Here is a 23727-nt window from a genome sequence, read left to right on the forward strand (position 1 = left end):
ATTGAAGATTAATGATGAATCTAGTTATTGACATTACAAATTATGCTTACATAACACTCGTATTACTGGACGTGGGAAAAGAGACATGCATTACATAGTTACTCAGATAAATAAAAGTAAAGGGAAGTAACATACAGGAAAGATGAGTTACTATTCCTGAGAAATAATAAAGAGCACACCTAATTAAACCCGATTAGTTTAATGATGTGAAATATTTATTTTTCATGTCATATATGATCCTGCTTTTACTTGAGTAAAATTAAAGTATTTAAGTATTCAAACCTAGTAGAGCTAAAGGAGAAGAAACTGGACCAAAATTTTATATAGATAATATTTTTCTAATGGAAATTAAATAGCATGCAGATTTTAAAAAAGAATTTTATTTACTTATTTTTGAATAGGTAATATATTTTATGGTTCAAAAATTTTTTTAAATCATGAAACAATATAGAGTAAAATGACTTTTATTCTGTTTGCCATCAGCCCAGTTCCATTCCCAGTGATCACTATTCTTAATATCTTTCAGAGTTTCTTTAGGCATAATTAAGCAAATAGACTGTATATTCCTTTTCCTTCCTCTTACACAAATGGTGGCATACTGCACACCACCATTTAGAATCTTGTCTTCATATAACAGTACATTTTGGAGAACTTTTCAAATACACATAGAGTTTCTTTATCCTCTCTTACACCTGAGTAGTATTGCTTGCAAGTTTATACCATAACTTATGTAATTTATACAGGTAGGCATTTAGGTTGTTAGTAACTTTTGTTCTTAGAAGCAATGCTGTAACAAATAACCTATATACATCATTTTGTTTGTGAATATGTATATCCCTAGCGTAAGTTCTTAGGATTGGGATTGCTGGGCCAAAGGACATATGCATTTGTAATTAATTTTGTTGTCATTTACCAAATTGCTCTCCATCAAGATTGTATCAGTCAACATACCCACTCGCAATATATGAGTAACTTGAAAGTTTGATTCTTAAAATGATTTGGTTATATCCCTATTGTTGGCAGTGACATTTTCAAATGACCTACATGGAATTTGGTTTAGATTTTACGTGGAATGGGTCTTAAACTTTTTTTTTTTATCTGAAAATAGGCCACTAAGGCACATATAAAACTCAATACTAAGAAGCTTTATCAAGCAGACGGGTATGCAGTGAAAGAACTATTGAAGATCACCTCTGTCCTTTATAATGCTATGAAGACCAAAGGTATGGAGGACTCTAAAATAGGAGAGGAAGATATCAGCAAATTCAAGTTTGACCTTAGCTCAAAGGTAAGGACAATGCAAGGCTTGTAGTGAGGGATGGAATGTTTATTTCTCAAACACTGAAATGGGCTATATCAATACAGCATCACTTCTTTCCTTACTCCTTGACTGAGGGCCATTTGTTAGTTTTGTGCTCATCAGCATTTGGATCAAAGCAGGAGGGACAATAAATTCAACTTTTTATTGAAAGCCTGCTGCTATCTGCCAGGCACTCTTCAGGCACTGGGGATACAGGCGTGAACAACAAGGACAGGAATCCTCTGTTCCCGCGGCTCAGTTGGGGGAGCCAGACTGTAAACCGCAAAGCAGAAGGAGTGACAGGTCAGATGGGCTGCATGTGTGGAGGATAGTAAAGCAGGGAAGGGGCTGGGGTGCCGGGGGAGGTGTCTTAAATAGAGGGCTAGGACAGCCTCAGGGATTGGGTGACGGTTTCAGCAGAGATCTGAAGGAGGGAAGGAGCAAACCATTCAGTGGAAAAGTGTGCTGTGTGTGTTTGAGGAAACACAAGGGGGCCATGTGATGAGAGCTGGGAGGGGAGGCAGCCTCAGGCCTGTGGTCCCTGGAAAGCCACTGTCAAGACTTTGAGGTGGAAAATCGTTGAGTTTTGAACAAAGAAGTACATGATTTGAAACTTCATATTAAAAGGATCACTCTGGCTGCTGGATTGAGTCGGACTGAAGGGGGAAAAAAGGTGGAAGCCCAGAGACCTGTTAGAAAGCAGGAGGTGACAGCGCCTTTGAGCAGAGTGGCCGTCAGGTGCTCAGCTGAGCTTGGGGAGAGAGTGAGCTGCCAGGCGTCGGAGGACTCGATTAAAGCAACAAGCCAAACATGAAAGCTGTGTCTTTAATCACTAACTGCAGTGGTATAAGCAAGGGACTAAAGCCAGAGGAAGTGTCAACTCCCTGTTTCATAAGACTGCTTTGGCAGTTTTAATGCCCCCTGAGGTGTGGGAGAAGGTGTTTGCCCCACCTTCCCCAATAAGGAAGCCTCAGCAGAGGCACTGAAGAGGACCTGGACCCAAGGCCTCAGATAAAGAGACCTAGGAATGCAGGTCTTTATGAGAACATGACTGGCCAGAGGGCCTGGTTCCTTGACTGCAACTCTCTTCAGAGACTGCAGGGCACTGGTGTTCGAGCACAGCTTTCCCCAGGAGGCCTGCCAGGTAAAGCCTCCAGGATTGCCTGTGGTCAGGCCTGAAAAACCATACACAGGAGCCAGATCCTCACTGGGAGGAAGTGGTCAGAGGTTAGAGCATATTTTGAAGGTAGGTCTTATGGATTGGGTGTAGGTTGGAAGAAAGCAGACAGCACAAGGAAGGTCCTGAAGCAGCTCTCTGGTAGCGCTTCCGTACTGGTGGATGTGTTCTGTATCTCTGCCATGTGATACGGTAGTCGCTAGCCACGTGTTGCCAGCATAACCAAGGAACTGAGTTTTAAGTTTTATTAAATTTTGAATGGTTTAACATTGAAAATGGCCACACGTGACTAGTGGGCACGATATTAGATATCATGGCTCTAAAGTTTTGGGTGTGAGTTCCTGCAAGGACGAAGTTGCCGTCTACTGAAGTGGAGAAGAGTTTGGAAGGAGCAGATCTGGCAGGAAAGATGAGGAGTTTGGTTTAGGACATGTTATGTTTGCGACGTCCATGAGGTGTCCAAGTGGAGATGTCAAACCTCAGCTCATGGCTTTAATCTTGGTATCAGAGCTGAAAGCTTGCGGGGAGTGTGCGTGGAAGGGAGGTCCGGTGTTGGGGGTGGTGTGCGGCTGGACTCTGCTGAACTTCAGTGCTGAGAAGTGGGGCGGATGAGAGGACTCCCAGAGAGGAAGCTGGGAACTCGCTGCTGGTGAGGAAGCAGCTATTCCAGAGGAGTCCTGAGGACTGAGGAAATGGGAAGGAAGTCACCAGCTGTGAACGAAGAGTGAGAGTTGTCAGTGGTTTGAAAATGAAAGAGGGTGGGAATTCGTTGTTTTGGGGAGAGGGAGAGGGAGCTGAGCTGGGAAATGTTTGGGCTCTTTGGAAGTTTAGTGTATTCATGGAAGAGTGTGTGACGTGTAGATCCTAAGAAAGAAGCTGTGCCCAGGGCCAGATCATCATCATCTTCACAGCAGTGCCTTGTGGGAGCTTGTAAGGCCTTCATGCCGGTGAGCTCATTTGAGCTCACAGCAGTCCAGTGAAGTGCAGCCTGAAGGCAGAGAATGAGGGGACAGGGAGGGTTAAACATAGGGCATCAGGGTTCTGTGGTAGGCATGTGTCCCTCAGGTTGCCCCTCCTTTGCTCACCCCACCACTGCCAGAGTCCCTTATTATAGGAAGCGTGTCAACGTTCACAACCCCCACAGCTCCTTGTTGCAGAGTACATTTGACCTGACGTTTGGGTTTCTCAGGTGGCCTGGAATTGGTCTAATTTGTACTTAGATCAGTGTTTCCTAAACTGATGTTTTGGGAACTCTCTTCTCCAGGATGTAAATATGTGTCTTGTGGAAAATGTGTTCTATAGTCAAGTAAGTCAAGTATCCTGACTGGAGGTGGGAACCTATATGAACAGATTGATTCTTTCTGAATGCCTAATAAAAACCTGTCACTGAAGTTTCTGTTTTTGATATTTTCCTTCCAGATTGCAGATTTGAAAGCAGCCAGGCAGCTTGCTTCTGAAATCACTTCCAAGGGAGCATCTCTGTATGACTTGCTGGGCAAGGAGGTGGAGTTGAGGGTAAGCAGTGTTCAGATAACTCAGTTACCTCCTTAGCTAAGCAGATTTCCAAGGTTTCTTTTCCAATTCTGTTTTTCTCTGTTCTTTTGATTTCATTAAACGGTACCTGATTAAATGAGCTACTGTGGGGGAAAGTAATATACGTGTGGTGTTTGCTGCTGTTTGTGCTTCTGGTGGGCTCTGGTCTGTTTCTAATACCTTTGACATCTAGTTCAGGAATGGCAAATATGTGCCTGTTGCTGAAACTTTCCTCCTTGTGCCCGTGGCAGACTTTATTGATCATGATGCTTTCCCCCGGTACACTCAGCCTTGGCATTCTTCCCAACAAAATGCTCTTCTGAGCCTGTGGTTCCCAAATCTTGTGGCCCAGTGGAATCACCTGGGGATCTTTACAAACTACTGATGTCTGGCTTCCATGCTGATGTCATTGGTACGAAATGTGACTTGGGCACTGGGAGTTTTAAGTCTCCTGGGTGGTTCTAACATACAGCAGAGTTTGGGAACCAGTCATTAATCTAGGTAGTCACTACCAATCATTTGAAGTTGATGTTACAGTTGAAACTTATTTGCAGTCCTTATTCTAGCCCATGCCAGTCAAGGAGGATGCTCTGTCCACTGTGTTTAAGGAGCTGTTGAAGAGTGGGTTCGTAAAACACCCTTGGAGCTCCTATAGAGCTTTTTAAATCATCCAGCATCCAGGTCATCCCCCATACCAGTGGATCAAAATGTTTGGGGGTGAGAGCCAGATTTTTAAAGATCTCCAGGTGATTCCAACGAGCAGCAGAGTTTTGGACCTACTGGCTGGAGAAGAAATGGAGTGCTGTTTAATTCTTACCTGGGAGGATTTATGACATTTGAAGCATACATGCTCATATCTAATGTTTTTGAATTAACTGCACTTAGTTCATTCCATTCCCATCAGGTGTATCATCCATGACTGCTCTCTCACTGCCTTGCCTGTGTTCTGGCATTGCTGCTACAGTGTAATGGTATTTTTCATTTCTGCCCTAGGAACAGATTGGAAGCGGGGGACTTGGTGCTAGCTCACCATCCCTGCTCTTGATATATTGCCACCTGGTGAAGTGTAGTTGGCAGAACAAGCCTGACATAATGTCTGACAGCTAATTTAGATAAGCAGTGAGGCAGCTCCCGGCTTTCCATGTTTTCTGTTTATAGTGCACATGTCTACACGTGTTCCTCACAGTCCCAGAGACAGGAGCTGGTCACTTGCTATTTGCCAGCAGAGCCCTGGCTTCATTGTGAGGCTCACCAGGATTTCCCCGGGGACTCTTTTAGTACTGTCCTGTAATGAATTGATGGAGCAATCAGAGGCCGAACTGTTGCCATGGAAGCCAAGGGACCCTGAATGTAGGACTTCTCAAATTCTGTGTACAGTCATGATCTTAGGAAGATCCCCTATCCTATATATGTCTTTCATACACTCAACAAAATATTCATTGAGGACCAGCACCAACCACAGGCAAGGAAGGCACTGTGCTCTGTGTCCTTGAGTAAGTCATGGTCCCTGCCCTCAGTAGTTTTCCACTATGGGGGAGGTAATGTACACTGTGGAATAAAGGAAGCACAAGACAGGATTTGATAAAGTGCTCCAGGACCCCCATAACTGCATCTGCAGTGAAGTCCCATGTTTCGGAAATTTCCAATACTGATATGATAGGCACAGATGCCTCCCTTGATGGTTAGTGGTTAGTGCTGGGGCAGGGCCGAGCTGATTCTTCTCATTAGTTACAGTTGTCAGTAATGGGCAACTTAGAGGGATGTGATCACAAAGAAGATTGTACAGGCTGGCAGTGGGTTCAGACAGCAAGTTGAGCTGCACTTGGTTTGGGGTCACCTGAATGGAATGCAAGTAAAAGAAGCAAATTTTGGAGAAAAGATTCTGGATGGTGAGTTCAGGTTCCTATGGTGTTAGGGTACAGCGGGCCTGTGGCTGGAGAAGGGGACCTTGAGCACTGGAGAGAGGCCAGGCTGGCCAGAGGATTACAGAAGATACTTGGAGGAGGTGATGGCGGGAGTGCTTTTGCATCAGAGACCCACATAGTAATGAAGCTTTTGAGAACCAGTCCATAAGCCGTATCTAGACAGGGGGATTGGTCTTGAGAATTCGTCTTCTGAAAAAATAATTTCGCTTCATTGTTTCCAATAGGAACTGAGAACAGAAGCAATTGCCAGACCTCTGGAAATAAATGAGACTGAAAAAGTGATGAGAATTGCAATAAAAGATATTTTGGTAAGATTACTTCGCTTTTATTTAATGTTTTTATGCCTGGGACTGGAAAATAGTTCCTGGCTCTACAGGACAGAACAAGCCAGGCCTCATAACAAAGAAGGGACAGGTTAGTGGGGAGGTGAAAAATTTAGAGCACATTCTAGAATAGTTGGTGACTTACTGTTATTTTCCCCCTCATTACAAATATGAACAATTTCTCCTGTTGCTAAAATTTTGCCAGTTTTATTAATTTAATAATTCTCTTAAATTCTGCAGTAATTTTAGTAAATACTTTATGGACTCTTCATACTTGATTTAACCAGTTCCTCACTGCTGGGCGTTTAAATGATTTCCAGATTTTCTTAACTTTAAACAGCACTGTATAAATAGAATGATCATCATCCTTTACTACTTACCCATGATCAGTTGTTATTTGCTTATCTCACCTATATCATTCATTTGGAAAGCAGAAGGTGAGGGGGACTCAGACTACTTGGGTTTGAATCCCTCTGTGTGATTTTAGGCAAGTTACTTAACTTCTTTGTGTCTCACTTTCCGCATCTATAAAATGGGAGGAATGGCAATGCCCACCACATAGGGTCCTTGTGAGCATTCATTATGACAGTGCGTGGCACATAGTAGGTATTCAGTCATTATTAGAGATTCATTTTATTCAGTAGACACAGACAGGGGGGCCTTACATAAATTAAGAATAGTTATAAAACAAGAATTTGCTGTGAGTTGTACAAAACTCTAAGATTGGTTTTTATAGTACTCTTATCATAAAACAGTAATACTCCCTGCGCAGCCCAGCACAGAGAGTCAGAGCCTCAGCAGGGTGAGACGTGCAGGGTAGCCGAGATGGGAGATGGTTACATACAGGCAGGTTGATCAAATAAGTAAATATATTAAAGATAATGGAAGCCAAGTTTCTCACTGTTGGAGAATGGAGTTACAGATATGAAAGGGAGAAAATTAGATTGAACCCTGAAATAGGAGGTGTTGGCTAAATGCATGCATTTCAATATGTAGATAGATATAGGAATAAATTTTGTTGTGTGTATGTACGTGTAGTTTATGTATGTAGTATATTTATGTACATACACATGCACACCCACATACACATTCATACACTCCTTAGCTCTGAGCATACCTAGCACCCAGATCTTGGCTTCTAAATGCCATTCTCCACTAAAATGAATCAGGGCTCTTCAGGAGAGATGGCTGATTCCAAAGTTAGGATAAGAAAGTACAAGATCTTCTTGTGCCAGAAAGCAAGGAAGTGCTCAAACAGTGTCAGAAGGACACAGAAGCCAGCTTCCCCTGGCCACACCAGGGACAGGATAAGCATCAAAATGAATGAATTATAGTAATGGATTATAGACCATTGAATGAAATGGGAGATCTTGAGTTCTCACTGATAAATGAATACATTGAAAACTGATGAAGAGCAGGTTTTTCACATAGTTTCAAAGTAGCTCCCTACAAAATACTTATTAATTACAGAGAGGAAAAGAGCAATGTCATAGGAGAAGCCTGACAGACACCCTCTTAATCCAGTGGTCAAAGGAATATCACCAGTGATGGAGCAAACCAGAATTATGCCCACCTGATGGGATGCAGGGTTCAGTGATATCTGTGCTATTCCTGCTAGGGGTGTGTAATCTGAAGCTAATCAGACAAAGGCAAATTGATGGGCATTCTGTAAATTCCCTGGCCCCTACTCTTCAACAGTGAAAAGTTCATGTTCCTGTCATGAACATTCAGGAGAGGTTGAGGAGCCATTCCAGACTGAAGGAGGCTAAGGAGACCTGATGACTGAATGCCAGGGGTCACTCCCATCTGCTGTTAAGAACTTCATGGGGACAGTGGGTCTGAGGGTTGGGTGGGGGTGGTGCGTCAAGAGTTCATTTCCTGTCTTGATGATTGTGTTGTGGTTATTTAGGAGAAAGGCCTTATTTGCAGGAAATACACATTAAAATATTTAGAAGTGATGGAGCATCAGGTCAGCAGCTCATTCTCACCTAGGTTAGGAAAAAATGTTTTGTATTATACTTCAGCTGTTTGTAAGTTCCTGATTGTTTCTAAATTAAAAAAAAAAACTAATGATAATACTTGTGTGCTTGTCAGTGTTCTGGCTGAATCAGGTTAGCATGACATGAATGTGCCTTTAGCACTAAGTCAGTATTAAAAATGGAACAACCAAATGAGGGCACAGTTCATTTCTTGGTGAACACCTCTTAAGATATCTTTCCGTTGCTGGAAAATATACATGATATTTGATAATTCTAAAAACAAAAGCGAAACAACAACATGGATACTTAAAAGGGGTTATGAAATATAGGCCATTTATTTCAGAAAGCTAGAGAAAATTTTTTGTGTTTATTACATTTGTCTTTTTTGAGGAACAGAACCTTTTTAAAAATTCTTTATTTTTGAGGTCAGATAGATTCACTAGGTTTTAATCTGACTTTGATTCAGAGAAATAGTTGCCATCAACCTGAGTTGTCTGTTCAGAAAGGAGACCCACCGTGTCTTCCTCTGAGAGTGAACTCACATCTCTGCTGTGGTTTTTAAAGTACTTGCAGCAAATCAGTGGTTAGTGATATGATTAATCTTCATGAAAGCATCTTCGAAATGGTTAGTGTACTTAAACAAAAAAAATTAAGCCATAAAGTGCTGATAAAACTGATTGCTTCCAAATATGCACTGTCTCTGAGAGTCGTGGAGCGTGTCTGGGCTCCTTAGCTGATTTCTTTGTGGACCGCATAGTGTTTCAGAGGCCTGCAGGTAAACAGTCAGTAAACCTTCATGGGGTTACACACGTGTAAAGTCCTGGAGGGGAGGACCCCACCTTGGCCATCTGGAACTTAACAGCAGAGTTGGATAGTCCCAGCCTGGGGGCGCGGAGAGCAGTTCTACACTTGGCTGGTTGAGTTGCAGATGTCATTCCTAGGGCAGCAGATTGCAGCTCTGAGCCACAGGCCTTGACCTGGCCCGCTTCCCAGACAACACGAGTGTGAAGACAGTGCATTTAATCAGACTAGCCCTGCCTCAGATGAACTTGCTCTTATGGGAGGGAGGATGGGGAGGCCTGTGGTTTTCGCCAGAGATCTCTTTCCCTTCACGCTGCCCTCTTGCTCAGGGGCCTGTGCCACACTGCTGCCCAGGCTCCCTCCCCAAGGCTGGGTCACACCGGAGCCACCCAGGGAGCCACTTTCTCCTAATGGAGTGGTTTCTCTGTTTAGTTCAGTCTGCGGTTCAGCTGCCTGGGAAGGGGAGAGGAACCTTCTCTCAGTCCCAGCAGGCAGCGCATTAGAGCTGGGACCAGGCGGCATTTCTTTTTGTTCCCTTCTAAGTAAAGCTAAGATAAAGTTTGTGTGTGCATGTATTCTATAAGTCAGTTATTTGTAGCTGGGGGGTAGCCTGAACTATGTAAATGAAGGCAAACCAACCCTTCAGAGTGAGGTGTAGCCATCTAAACAAGTGAGGTGGCAGGAGGTTTTGGGTCCCTCTTTGGAATCACCTTCTCATGGAAAAAAAAAAAGTAGATGATTCTTTCTAGGCCTATGTGATGTTCCTCCTGGAAATAGTTGGTTAAACGAGTGATGGCTTGGGGGAGGGTTTGCTCTGTTTGCTTCCCCTTGATTATGTTTAGTGAGGTGTTGCTGGGCTTGAGCGGTTGAGAAGTCCTGCTCTTCCAAGAGTCAGGTCGTGGTCCTTATTGGCACATTTGTCTCCTTCATTTCCTGTTAAATGTAGGTGCAGGTTCAGAAGACGAAAGACCTGCTCAATAATGTGGCCTCTGATGAAGCTAACCTAGAAGCCAAAATTGACAAGAGGAAATTAGAGCTGGAAAGAAATCGGAAGCGACTCCAGACTCTGCAGAGTGTCAGGTAGATATGAACACCTGAAGAGTGAGTAGAACGCTGTCTCTGCAAGTTAAAGCAGACTGAGGGAATATATCGTCAGTGGTATTAACCTTTCAAGCAGTGGGAAAAGCCCGGCATAAAGATGTCTATGCTGCAGAATGTACGTGTGTTTTTAACAGGCACACTGCTAAACTCATTCTCTTTACTGCTTTCAATATGTCTGGAAAACTGCATAGTTGTTGAACCTCCCTTCTAGCTTTTATAGCTTCTTGGAACACAAGGCAAAGTAAGTAAATCCAGATGGCGAAAGTTATACAAGGCCTGGCTCCTCAGATCTGTGACTTGCCATAAATTAGGTGGAAACAGAAACATACTCCCATTTCTTGGTTTGAGTAGATTTACAGTTTCTAATTCCTCACTGGTAATTCATCCTTCCTCTGACTTTGCCTTTCAAGTGTGTGCCTCACATTTTCTTGGAGCCCACACTTGCCCCCACAGGAACCTCTTTCTTGTGCCCTCCCTTTTTCTCTCACTTTGTACCCTCCTTCCTTTGCTTTGTTTCTGTGTTGCCCTTCCTCCGTTTTCATTCTCCCGTTATTTTTCTCTCTTTACTCCTTCTTTCTACAGCTGCTGTATTCGCTCTGAATGTGTCTTGCTTTCTGGGGACACGTGCCTGGCCCACACTCTGGCTCCTGTCCTGAGATCTGCAGGAAGGCAGCACCTGGGGGCAGCAGACAGTAACCGAGGGAGCATCAAGGCTTCCTCTTTGCCAAGGGCAAGCCCACATCCCTTCTGCCTCTGGATCAGGGCCACCAGATAGATTTATCTCATTAAAAACTTCTGCCTTTCAAGCATAAATTCATTTTTGTTAAGCCTCAGATCTTTTGTTTTTTTAATTTATTTTTATTTTTTTTATACAGCAGGTTTGATTAGTCATCAGTTTTATACACATCAGTGTATACATGTCAATCCCAATCACCCAATTCATCACACCACCATCCCCACCCCCCCGCGGCTTTAACCCCTTGGTGTCAATACGTTTGTCCTCTACATCTGTGTCTCAACTTCTGCCCTGCAAACTGGTTCATCTGTACCATTTTCCTAGATTCCACGTACATGCGTTAACATACGATATTTGTTTTTCTCTTTCTGACTTACTTCACTCTGTATGACAGTCTCTAGATCCATCCACATCTCAACACATGACTGAATTTTGTTCCTTTTTATGGCTGAATTCCATTGTCTATATGTACCACAACTTCTTTATCCATTCATCTCTTGATGGGCATTTAGGTTGCTTCCATGACCTGGCTACTGTAAATAGTGCTGCAATGAACATTGGGGTGCATGTGTCTGTTTGAATTATGGTTTCTCTGGGAATATGCCCAGTAGTGGGAGTGCTGGATCATATGGTAATTCTATTTTTAGTTTTTTAAGGAACCTCCATACTGTTCTCCATAGTGGCTGTATCAATTTACATTCCCACCAACAGTGCAAGAGGGTTCCCTTTTCTCCACACCCTCTCCAGCATTTCTTTGTAGATTTTCTGTTGATGCCTATTCTAACTGGTGTGAGGTGATACCTCATTGTAGTTTTGATTTGCATTTCTCTAATAATTAGTGATGTTGAGCAGCTTTTCATGTGCTTCTTGGCCATCTGTATGTCTTCTTTGGAGAAATGTCTATTTAGGTCTTATGCCCATTTTTGGATTGTGTTATTTGTTTCTTTAATATTGAGCTGCATGAGCTGTTTATATATTTTGGAGATTAATCCTTTGTCTGTTGATTCATTTGCAAATTTTCTTCCATATTGAGGGTTGTCTTTTCGTCTTGTTTATGGTTTACTTTGCTGTGGAAAAGCTTTTAAGTTTCATTAGGTCCCATTTGTTTATTTTTGTTTTTATTTCCATTACTCTACGAGGTGGATCAAAAAAGATCTTGCCGTGATTTACGTCAAAGAGTGTTCTTCCTATGTTTTCGTCTAAGAGTTTTATAGTCTCCGGTCTTACATTTAGGTCTCTAATCCTTTTTGAGTTTATTTTTGTGTATGGTGTTAGGGAGTGTTCTAATTTCATTCTTTTACATGTAGCTGTCCAGTTTTCCCAGCACCACTTACTGAAGAGACTGTCTTTTCTCCATTGTATATCCTTGCCTCCTTTGTCATAGATTAGTTGACCATAGGTGTGTGGGTTTATCTCTGGGCTTTCTGTCCAGTTCCATTGATCTATATTTCTGTTTTTGTGCCAGTACCATATTGTCTTGATTACTGTAGCTTTGTAGTATAGTCTGAAGTCAGGGCGTCTGATTCCTCCAGCTCCGTTTTTTTCCCTCAAGACTGCCTTGGCTATTCGGGGTCTTTTGTGTCTCCATACAAATTTTAAGGTATTTTGTTCTAGTTCTGTAAAAAAAAAAATGCCATTGGTAATTTGATAGGGATTGCATTGAATCTGTAGATTGCTTTGGGTAGTATAGTCATTTTCACAATATTGATTTTTCCAATCCAAGAACATGGTATATCTCTCCATCTGTTGGTATCATCTTTAATTTCTTTCATCAGTGTCTTACAGTTTTCTGCATACAGGTGTTTCGTCTCCCTAGGTAGGTTTATTCCTAGGTATTTTATTCTTTTTGTTGCAGTGGTAAATAGGAGTGTTTCCTTAATTTCTCTTTCAGATTTTTCATCATTATTGTATAGGAATGCAAAAGATTTCTGTGTATTAATTTTGTATCCTGCAACTTTACCAAATTCATTGATTAGCTCCAGTAGTTTTCTGGTAGCATCTTTAGGATTCTCTGTGTATAGTATCATGTCATCTGGAAACAGTGACAGTTTTACTTCCTCTTTTCCAATTTGTATTCCTTTTATTTCTTTTTCTTCTCTGATTGCCGTGGCTAGGACTTCCAAAACTATGTTGAATAATAGTGGTGAGAGTGGACATCCTTGTCTTCTTGTTCCTGATCTTAGAGGAATTGCTTTCAGTTTTTCACTATTGAAATGATGTTTGCTGTGGGTTTGTTGTATATGGCCTTTATTATGTTGAGGTAGGTTCCCTCTATGTCCACTTTCTGGAGAGTTTTTATCATAAATGGGTGTTGAATTTTGTCAAAAGCTTTTTCTGCATCTATTGAGATGATCATATGGTTTTTCTTCTTCAGTTTGTTAATATGGTGTATCGCATTGATTGATTTGCATATATTGAAGAATCCTTGCATCCCTGGGATAAATCCCACTTGATCATGGGGTATGATCCTTTTAATGTGTTCTTGGATTCTGTTTGCTAGTATTTTGTTGAGGATTTTTGCATCTATATTCATGAGTGATATTGGTCTGTAATTTTCTCTTTTTGTAGTATCTTTGTCTGGTTTTGGTATCAGGGTGATGGTGGCCTCATAGAATGAGTTTGGGAGTGTTCCTTACTCTGCAATTTTTTGGAAGAGTTTGAGAAAGATGGGTGTTAGCTCTTCTCTAAATGTTTGATAGAATTCACCTGTGAAGCCATCTGGTCCTGGACTTCTGTTTGTTGGAAGATTTTTAATCACAGTTTCAATTTCGTTACTTGTGATTGGTCTGTTCATATTTTCTATTTCTTCCTGGTTCGGTCTTGGAAGGTTATACCTTTCTAAGAATTTGTCCATTTCTTCCAGGTTGTCCATTTTATTGACGTAGAGTTGCTTGTAGTAGTCTCTCAGGATGCTTTGTATTTCTGTGGTGTCTGTTGTAACTTCTCCTTTTTCATATCTAATTTTATTGATTTGAGTACTCTCCCTGTTTTTCTTGATGAGTCTGGCTAATCATTTATCAATTTTGTTTATCTTCTCAAAGGACCAGCTTTTAGTTTTATTGATCTTTGCTATTGTTTTCTTTGTTTCTATTTCATTTATTTCTGCTCTGATCTTTATGATTTCTTTCCTTCTGCTAACTTTGGGTTTTGTTTGTTCTTCTTTCTCTAGTTCCTTTAGGTGTAAGGTTAGATTGTTTATTTGGATGTTTGCTGTTTATTGAGGTAAGGTTGTATAGCTATAAACTTCCCTCTTAGAACTGCTTATGCTGCGTCCCATAGCTTTTGAATTGTCGTGTTTTCATTGTCCTTTGTCTCTAGGTATTTTTGGATTTCCTCTTTGATTTCTTCCGTGATCTCTTGGTTATTTAGTAATGTATTGTTTAGTCTCCATGTGTTTGCGTTTTTTACATTTTCTTCCCTGTAGTTCATTTCTTTTTTTTTATAGTTGTTCTAAGGTTTTTTTTTTTTTTAATTTATTAATTTATTTTTGGCTATGTTGGGTCTTCGTTTCTGTGCGAGGGCTTTCTCTAGTTGTGGCAAGCGGGGGCCACTCTTCATCGTGGTGCGTGGGCCTCTCACTATCGCGGCCTCTCTTGTTGTGGAGCACACGCTCCAGATGTGCAGTCTCAGTAGTTGTGGCTCATGGACCCAGTTGCTCCACGGCATGTGGGATCTTCCCAGACTAGGGCCCGAACCCGTGTCCCCTGCATTGGCAGGCAGACTCAACCACTGTGCCACCAGGGAAGCCCCCTGTAATTCATTTCTAATCTCAGAGCGTTGTGGTCAGAAAAGATGCTTGATATTATTTTAGTTTTCTTAAATTTACTGAGGCTTGATCTGTGACCCAAGATGTGATCTATCCCGGAGAATGTTCCGTGCACACTTGAGAAGAAAGTGTAATCTGCTGTTTTTGGATGGAATGTCCTATAAATATCAATTAAATCTGTTTGGTCTATTGTGTCATTTAAAGCTTCTATTTCCTTATGTATTTTCATTTTGGATGATCTGTCCATTGGTGTGAAGTGTTAAAGTCCCCCACTATAATTGTGGTACTGTTAATTTCGTCTTTTATAGCTGTTAGCAGTTGCCTTATGTATTGAGGTGCTCCTATGTTATGTGCATATATATTTATAATTGTTATATCTTCTTCTTGGATTGATCCCTTGATCATTATGTAGTGTCCTTCCTAGTCTCTTGTAACATTCTTTATTTTAAAGTCTATTTTATCTGATATGAGTATTGCTACTCCAGCTTTCTTTTGATATCCATTTGCATAGAATATCTTTTTCATCCCCTCACTTTCAATGTGTATGTGTCCCTAGGTCTGAAGTGGGTCTCTTGTAGACAGCTTATATGTGGGTCTTGTTTTTGTATCCATTCAGCAAGCCTGTGTCTTTTGGTTGGAGCATTTAATCCATTCACTTTTAAGGTAATTATTGATATGTATGTTCTATGGCCATTTTCTTAATTGTTTTGCGTTTGTTTTAGTAGGTCCTCTTCTTCTCTTGTGTTTCCCACTTAGAGAAGTTTCTTTAGCGTTTGTTGTAGAGCTGGTTTGGTGGTGCTGAATTCTCTTAGCTTTTGGTTGTCTGTAAAGCTTTTGATTTCTCCATCGAATCTGAATGAGATCCTTGCCGGGTAGAGTAATCTTGGTTGTAGGTTCTTCCCTTTCATCACTTTAAATATGTCATGCCACTCCCTTCTGGCTTGTAGAGTTTCTGCTGAGAAATCAGCTGTTAACCTTATGGGAGTTTTCTTGTATGTTGTCTTTTTTCCCTTGCTGCTTTCAATAATTTTTCTTTGTCTTTAATTTTTGCCAATTTGATTACTGTGTGTCTCAGCATGTTTCTCCTTAGGTTTGTCCTGTTTGGGACTCGCTGTGCTTCCTGGACTTGGATGGCTATTTCCTTTCCCATGTTAGGGAAGTTTTCGACTATAATCTCTTTAAATATTTCCTCTGGTCCTTTCTCTCTCTCTTCTCTTTCTGGGACCCCTATAATGCAAACGTTGTTGTGTTTAATGTTGTCGCAGAGGTCTCTTAGGCTGTCTTCATTTCTTTTCATTCTTTTTTCTTTATTTTTTTCCGTAGCAGTGAATTCCACCATTCTGTTTTCCAGGTCACTTATCCGTTCTTCTGCGTCAGTTCTGCTATTGATTCCTTCTAGTGTAGTTTTCATTTCAGTTATTGTATTGTTCATCTCTGTTTGTTTGTTGTTTAATTCTTCTAGGTCTTTGATAAACATTTGTTGCATCTTGTCAATCTTTGCCTCCATTCTTTTTCCGAGGTCCTGGATCATGTTCACTATCATTCTGAATTCTTTTTCTGGAATGTTGCCTATCTCCACTTCATTTGGTTGTTTTTCTGGGGTTTTGTCTTGTTCCTTCATCTGGTACATAGCCCTCTGCCTTTTCATCTTGCCTATCTTTCTGTGAATGTGAATTTTGTTCCAGAAGCCTCAGATCTTTTTAATAGAAAAATTTCTCTGTTTTCCTCTAGTCCAAAAGATTATAAATTATTTTCTAGTTTGTCTGTTTATGTTTTTATTTTTAAAATTTTGGGGGCTGTGCCGTGCGGCATGCGGGATCTTAGTTCCCCGACCCGGGATCAAACCCGTGACCCCTGCATTGGGAGCTCAGAGTCTTAACCACTGGACTGCCAAGGAAGTCCCTATCTGTTTATATTTTTAAAAGAACAAAGTTTTCCCTTTAAGATCTATAATAAGAGAAAAAATTTCAACAAACCAATTGAAACAGGTTTTTATGCTGTGGTTTTATTTTTAAGTTTTATATTGTTTAAAAACTTAGCTTTAATTTGTAGCAACCTATATTTCTCTTTTTAGGGGACTGATTAAATTTTGGAACATTCAGACAGAATATTATACCCAGCTAAGATAATGCATGTATTTAATTTATTGATTTTTAGAGATGTGTATGATGTATGATTATTCTTTAACTCTGTATTGAAATATGTGCCATATTGAGTGAGGAAAAAAGACCTCAGAGCTTCATTTGACATAATATACTTAATGTTTGTTAAAAAGAAATACATTTCTGTATGTATCTATGCATAGAAAAGTCTGGAAGGATGTATGTCAAATATTAAGTGCTAATACCTAGTGATGGGATTATGAGTAATTTTAATTTTATTCTTAATACTTTCAGGATTATTTCTAGTTTTTACAAAGAGCATGTCTTAATTTTTGATTAAAAGTATCTTCATTTTGTGGGGAGGGAAGAGAAAAGGGGAAATTAGCTTTAGTTACAAGAATGAAGAACCTTCTCTAATTAAAGGCTTTCCAAAGAAAACCAGGACGGAATCTGGAGCTCTGAATATCAATTTCAAACTACTGTATTTTTGTATATTGATTAATCTTTCAGTTTTTATTTCATTTTTTTTTTCTAGGCCAGCCTTTATGGATGAATATGAGAAGACTGAGGACGAATTGCAAAAGCAGTATGACATTTATCTAGAGAAATTTCGAAATCTGGCTTATCTGGAACAGCAACTCGAGGATCATCACAGGATGGAGCAAGAGAGGTTTGAGGTGAGTGCTTAGTCCTTCTGTATGACCATTTGTTCTGGTGTGTTACTTTGTACTTGTTGACATGCCAGTTTGTAAATATCACTGTGAAAAAAATATCTGGTGAATGTTTTTTCTCCCTGACCAGACTAAGGATTGCTTATGTGATTCTTCTGTTTTTCTGGTTGTGTAGCCTGGGCTCCGAGGTTGTCAAATCTTTGGTAGTAGGTTATCACCAGAGTTTGGTCAGTTAGGACTACAGACAGGGTGGGGACATGACCTGTGCAGTTGGCTACAGCTGCAAGCTTAGAAGGACCTGGGCTTGCTTTAATACTCTGCTGTCACCGTTTTGAAATTCTTAGTAATTTTTTTTTTTTTCTTAGTAATTTTTAACTGCATTTTATTTTGCACTGAGTCCCACAAATTATGTAACATGTCTTGTGTACAGATCTTGCTTGGTCAGTTCACTTAAAGATTTTCAAGCTCTGGTTTATTGAATTACCCAGAGTAGCTTTTCAGAAACTACTTTATAAAGAAGAATTGTAGCTTATTGATTATTGTGGGAAATATGTATGACCTATAAACTGACCAGCTGTCTTTCAGGTTCCTTTCATCCCAATGCGTAAGGCCATTTAGGAAAGAGTATTTCAGATCCCAGCATCAGTTGATAAGTATGGAATCAGAGCAAAGGAAGTTGGACAAAGTTGCTGTCATTTTGAATTGCCCTTATCCCCTAGGGATATTTCTGCTTAACCCTAAAATAGGCATTTGGAATCTATTTTCACAGTGAAACTGGTCTCCAGTCTCCCTTTCTCATGCTGTCCTTGACAGCTTTTGGTATAAAGGTTATCCTAGCCTTATTACAAACCTGTACATTTGAATTAGGTGATGCTACTTTGTTGCCAAGAGGGCTGGCTGTAACTGACACCTTCATCTGGACATGTTTATCTGGACGAGGAACCTGTTGCCACTCTTGCTGTAAGGCAGAGTCAGGTCATGGAGGAATGGAGGGTCCAGGACAGGCACGTTTTGAGGGCAATGAAAAGACCCTGGAGTTCTGGACATTTTAAACATTGGGTGTCTGGGAAAGAGCAGTAAAGAGACAGTGAAAATAAGCTGATCATTTTGTACTATTGTCTGGGCCACCCCTGGGCTCAGAGAACGTACCAAAGAACGTGCCTCAGGATGCGAGTGGGTGGCCCAGGTTACTTCTGAGGGGCGCCTTCCTGCCCACCCTCCCTTCAGCAAGTACCTACCCTCTTTTTCTTCTCTGCTCACAGCTACTCCCCATGCTTCTAATACCTGGTCCCTCAAAATATCTCATGCATGAAACAGTGCTTCCTTTTTAACATTTAGAACAACAGCACATTTTTAAAAGCCAATTTCCTCTCCCATTCTCTCTTTTTCTAACTTTTTTTTTTCGGCCGCACCGCATGGCATGCGGGATCTTAGTTCCCCAATCAGAGATGGAACCCGCGCCCTGTGCAGTGGAAGTGCGGAGTCTTAACCACTGAACCACCACAAGGAAGTCCCTCCCATTCTCTTTTTTGACAATAATCAGGGCCACATTTTGTAACCTAACTCAAGTATTAGCTTTTTTTTATACCCTAGGAATTAACAGTAGTATTTCTTTCTTTCTTTTCCTATCTGATCACTCCTACCATTTAGCCCCTTTCAGGGTTAGAATTGTGCAGGGCAGGAAAATGATAAAATTCGTGCTTTATTTTAAGAGCAAGAGGCCCCGTAGTTGATGCATCTGTTCCTGTGTCCACATCCCACACAGGCACACGTGACGGGCATCTTGGTGTGTTGTCAATTTTCTTCAGAGGCAGTGAGGTGTAGTGGGAGGAGCCTGGCTTTGGGGATCAGTGAGGCCCATTTTGGGCCAGTGGTGTCACTTCTGGGAGCCCCCCTTTTCATCGGGCTGCCAGAGTGATGACGGAGAGGGAGTGTTGAGTTTCTCATACAGCGTTAGTTCTCTTCCCCTTCCTGTAGTTTAGTCTTTTTTGCTTCTATATCACAAATTTAGCAGTACTTACATGGTAAAGAATAATAAAACAGTCCAGAAAGTGTCATTTCTTCTGGATCTTGTTTTTCCTGCTCCATAGGAAGCTGAAAACACTCTCCGTCTGATGCAGAACAAGCTAAAGGAGGAAGAAAAGCGACTGCTCAAGAGCAGAAGTAAGCCCACACTTTTTAAATGGACGTACTTACTCTGGACTAGAGTTTTTAGCCTCAGAAAATTTACACGCATATTTTATTTATTTTCAAAAGGCAATTTTCTCACAACTTTTATATCAGGTACCATTTTAATTCACTTAGGAGCTCAAGAGAATGTTTTAAATTACATAGCATTTAAAGTACATTTGGTTTTCGTGCCAACTGAAATACTGTTTTCCCCTGTTTAAATGATACAATTAGTTTGAGTTGCATATAATTATACAAGAAAATTTGCTCTTAGAGGTCTTGTAGGGTTCCTTATTTTAGGGCAAACTGAGGGAAAGCAGGTATTGTGATGCAGTACAAGTGTACTTACTTGAAGGTAGTCCCTCCACTTCACACACGCCTGTCATATGTCCCCCGGTAATCCAAAGTCGTTCATCTAGGCTCTCACCTGTAGAGAAATGGGAGTTACCTACTTGTGAGACCTAGATTCTGGGAAGAAATGTTACCCATGACTGGGTAGCACACTTCATCCATGAACTTCACCAAGGTGTCAAGTCAGCCTTGGGAGCAGTAGCAGCACATGATCTTCATGCGGAATTGATGGCTTTTTCTCACAGAGTTACTTCTCTTGCTTGTTTCTCTTTTCTTGTGATGGTTTTTTCTCTCATGCTTGCAGGAAGTGTACCTGTCCCAGCAGGTGTGCTCTCTCTCTCTGTGTTTTCCCTTTGTATCTCTTGCCTGTCATACTTGTTCTATGCCTCTCTCTCCTGAATGTCAGGAAACTCTGGAAGAAGAGTAGGGACTGCTGTGAAATTCTCTAGGGGCAAGTTTAGAAAATTCCAAGGGCCTCTCTAGCAAAAGCAGCCCCTCACCTTTATGGTTCCAGGTTGGCCAGGAGTGCCTGAAGCAGCCCTAAATGATAAGCCTGCATGGAGTTTATCCTCTTCCGAGAGGCCCAGCACAGGTAAGAGCCCGGTTGGTTGGCTGCATCCTGCTCTGCCCTGGACCAGCACATTAAGACCTTTCTCAGTGATCTGGCTGTATTCTTCTGAACTCCTACTTTAATTTTGTGATCCATAGGTTTGGGATCTCATGAAGGACAGAGATTCTCATGAGTATGTGTGATTTAGTTTTTTTGGAAAAATAAGTTCCGGTTTAAATAAACTTAATGAAGGAAAGCGCTTAATTTAGTAATTTTTGAGCAAAGAAGTTAGGAAAATATTTACAAAGGACCATTCTCAGTTCTATTTATCCTAAGCTTCTTAAGATGCCCTGTGCTGCTTTGCTTTTCTGCACATGTGGGAACATTGCCCAGAGTATTGGGATATAAAGGAGGAGAGATATAAAGGAAGACCTTCTGAACTTTTCTCCCATCTGTGAAAGACTCCTCTGAACAGAAAAATCTAATAGTACATAGATGTGAATCGGGGCAAGAATTAGCAAAATCCAAAAGCTGGAAGAGAGCATCTTGTTCAGGCCACTCTGCAGGTAGCTGATTCAACCCAGCAAAGCATTATTGAGTATCTGTTCTGGGTGCTAAGGACATACCAGTGGACAGCAGACAGGGATCCTTGCCTTAAACGATTTGATGTGCTAATGACATGCTGGGGGACAAACAATAAGCAAGCTGTTTGTGGAAGGTGAAAAATGCCATGGGGGAAAACGAGGAGCAGGTAAGGGGCATAGGGAAGGTGTAATAGAATTGCAGTTTTAAAGAGGAGTCAGGGTAGACCTCACCAGGAGATGCTGTTTAAACAAAGGCTAAATCAGTAGAGCTGGGGAGAAGGGAGCTATCAGATGGGGAAAGTCCCAGCCTTTCTGTGAGAAACTCAGTGAGTTTTGCTGAGTGAGGAAAAGTATGAACACATAGGGCTGGAGCTGAGGCAGATGAGATGAGCTGGAAGGTGGGCCGTGTGCTTGAGGGGTTCACATTTTTTTTTTTTTTTTGGTATGTGGGCCTCTCACTGTTGTGGCCTCTCCCGTTGCGGAGCACAGGCTCCGGACGCACAGGCCCAGCGGCCACGGCCCACGGGCCCAGCCGCTCCGCGGCACGCGGGATCCTCCCGGACCGGGGCACGAACCCGCGTCCCCTGCATCGGCAGGCGGACCCCCAACCGCTGCGCCACCAGGGAAGCCCAGGGGTTCACATTTGATGGAGACTGTCTTCTCTGTTAAGCAGGAGGTAAAGTCATCTCAGATTTCGCTTTGGGATTTGGAGTAAGAGGTTTGAGGAAGAGAAAGTTTGAGTAATTAGAGATGGGAGAGTGCCATAGGCCCCAGAGATTAAAAAGACAAAGTGCTCTGTTGGGATGCCCTGTAATAAAAGTCAAGGGCGACTCTTCATCTTCCCACCATCCTTTTAAACCTCGTTGCTGGGGGTAAATTTATAACTGTATCCTCGGTAGGATTCAAGCACTGTAGCATTAGGAACTTAAAGAATCCTCTGAATTTATAAAATGACCCAGGAATTTCTAGAAAGCAACTGAGTAACCTTGCTGTGGTTCCATTTTTGTGGTGTAGTGGAGAGAAGATGTTCATGCATGTCATGCACATTTACCATGTGCCTACTGTGTGACGGGTGTTGTGCCAGTGCACAGTGATGGCAAAGGCGCTCAGGGATCTCCACGTCTAGAACTGCACCATCGGTACCTGGCCATGAGCTGGTGTTCTTGGAGCACTTGAAACGTGGCTAGTCCGAATCGAGATATGCTGTTTGTGGAGAATATACACCAGATTTTGAAGACTTACTATAAAAGTAGAGTAAAATTACTCATTAATACTTTTCTAAATTGGTTACTTTTTTTTGAATTTTATTTTATTTTTATACAGCAGGTTCTTATTAGTTATCCATTTTATACATATTAGTGTACATATGTCAATCCCAATATCCCAGTTCATCACACCACCACCCCTCCCACCCGCCACGTTCCCCCCTTGGTGTCCATACGTTTGTTCTCTACATCTGTGTCTCAATTTCTGCCCTGCAAACTGGTTCATCTGCACCACTTTTCTAGGTTCCATATATATTCACTCTGTATGACAGTCTCTAGATCCATCCACGTCTCTACAAATGACTCAATTTCGTTCCTTTTCATGGCTGAGTAATATTCCATTGTATATATGTACCACATCTTCTTTAACCATTCGTCTGTCTATGGGCATTTAGGTTGCTTCCATGTCCTGGCTATTGTAAATAGTGCTGCAATGAACATTGGGGTGCATGTGTCCTTTTGAATTATGGTTTTCTCTGGGTATATGCCCGGTAGTGGGAATGCTGGGTCATATGCTAATTCCATTTTTAGTTTTTTAAGGAACCCCTCCATACTGTTCTCCATAGTGGCTGTATCAATTTACATTCCCACCAACAGTGCAAGAGGGTTCCCTTTTCTCCACACCCCCTCCAGCGTTTGTTGTTTGTAGATTTTCTGATGATGCCCAATCTAACTGGTGTGAGGTGATACCTCATTGTAGTTTTGATTTGCATTTCTCTAATAATTAGTGATGTTGAGCAGCTTTTCACGTGCTTCTTGGCCATCTGTATGTCTTCTTTGGAGAAATGTCTATTTAGGTCTTATGCCCATTTTTGGATTGTGTTATTTGTTTCTTTAATATTGAGCTGCATGAGCTGTTTATATATTTTGGAGATTAATCCTTTGTCCGTTGATTCATTTGCAAATATTTTCTCCCATTCTGAGGGTTGTCTTTTCATCTTGTTTGTAGTTTCCTTTCCTGTGCAAAAGCTTTTAAGTTTCATTAGGTCCCACTTGTTTATTTTTGTTTTTATTTCCATCACTCTAGGAGGTGGATCAAAAAAGATCTTGCCGTGATTTATGTCAAAGAGTGTTCTTCCTATGTTTTCCTCTAAGAGTTTTATAGTCTCTGGTCTTACATTTAGGTCTCTAATCCTTTTTGAGTTTATTTTTGTGTATGGTGTTAGGGAGTGTTCTAATTTCATTCTTTTACATGTAGCTGTCCAGTTTTCCCAGCACCACTTATTGAAGAGACTGTCTTTTCTCCATTGTATATCCTTGCCTCCTTTGTCATAGATTAGTTGACCATAGGTGTGTGGGTTTATCTCTGGGCTTTCTGTCCAGTTCCATTGATCTATATTTCTGTTTTTGTGCCAGTACCATATTGTCTTGATTACTGTAGCTTTGTAGTATAG

General features: G+C 41.3%; 1 protein-coding gene across 7 annotated transcripts in view; it reads left to right on the forward strand.

Annotated features, from left to right (window-relative positions):
* The window catches only part of CLUAP1 (clusterin associated protein 1), a 46448-nt gene that overhangs the window by 5108 nt on the left and 17613 nt on the right, over positions 1–23727 (forward strand). For 4 of the 7 annotated variants that reach the window (XM_079944320.1, XM_079944322.1, XM_079944325.1 and 1 more), the window contains 7 exons: positions 1109–1288; positions 3897–3992; positions 6160–6243; positions 9985–10118; positions 17279–17420; positions 19505–19577; positions 20449–20526. In XM_079944320.1, coding sequence (XP_079800446.1) covers positions 1109–1288; positions 3897–3992; positions 6160–6243; positions 9985–10118; positions 17279–17420; positions 19505–19577; positions 20449–20526 — 787 coding nt within the window. The remainder of the gene's footprint in view (positions 1–1108; positions 1289–3896; positions 3993–6159; positions 6244–9984; positions 10119–17278; positions 17421–19504; positions 19578–20448; positions 20527–23727) is intronic. The other 3 variants (XM_079944326.1, XM_079944323.1, XM_079944324.1) reach the window with 1 other exon arrangement.

Source organism: Stenella coeruleoalba (genome assembly GCF_951394435.1).
Source record: "Stenella coeruleoalba genome assembly, chromosome: 15".
NCBI lineage: Eukaryota > Metazoa > Chordata > Mammalia > Artiodactyla > Delphinidae > Stenella > Stenella coeruleoalba.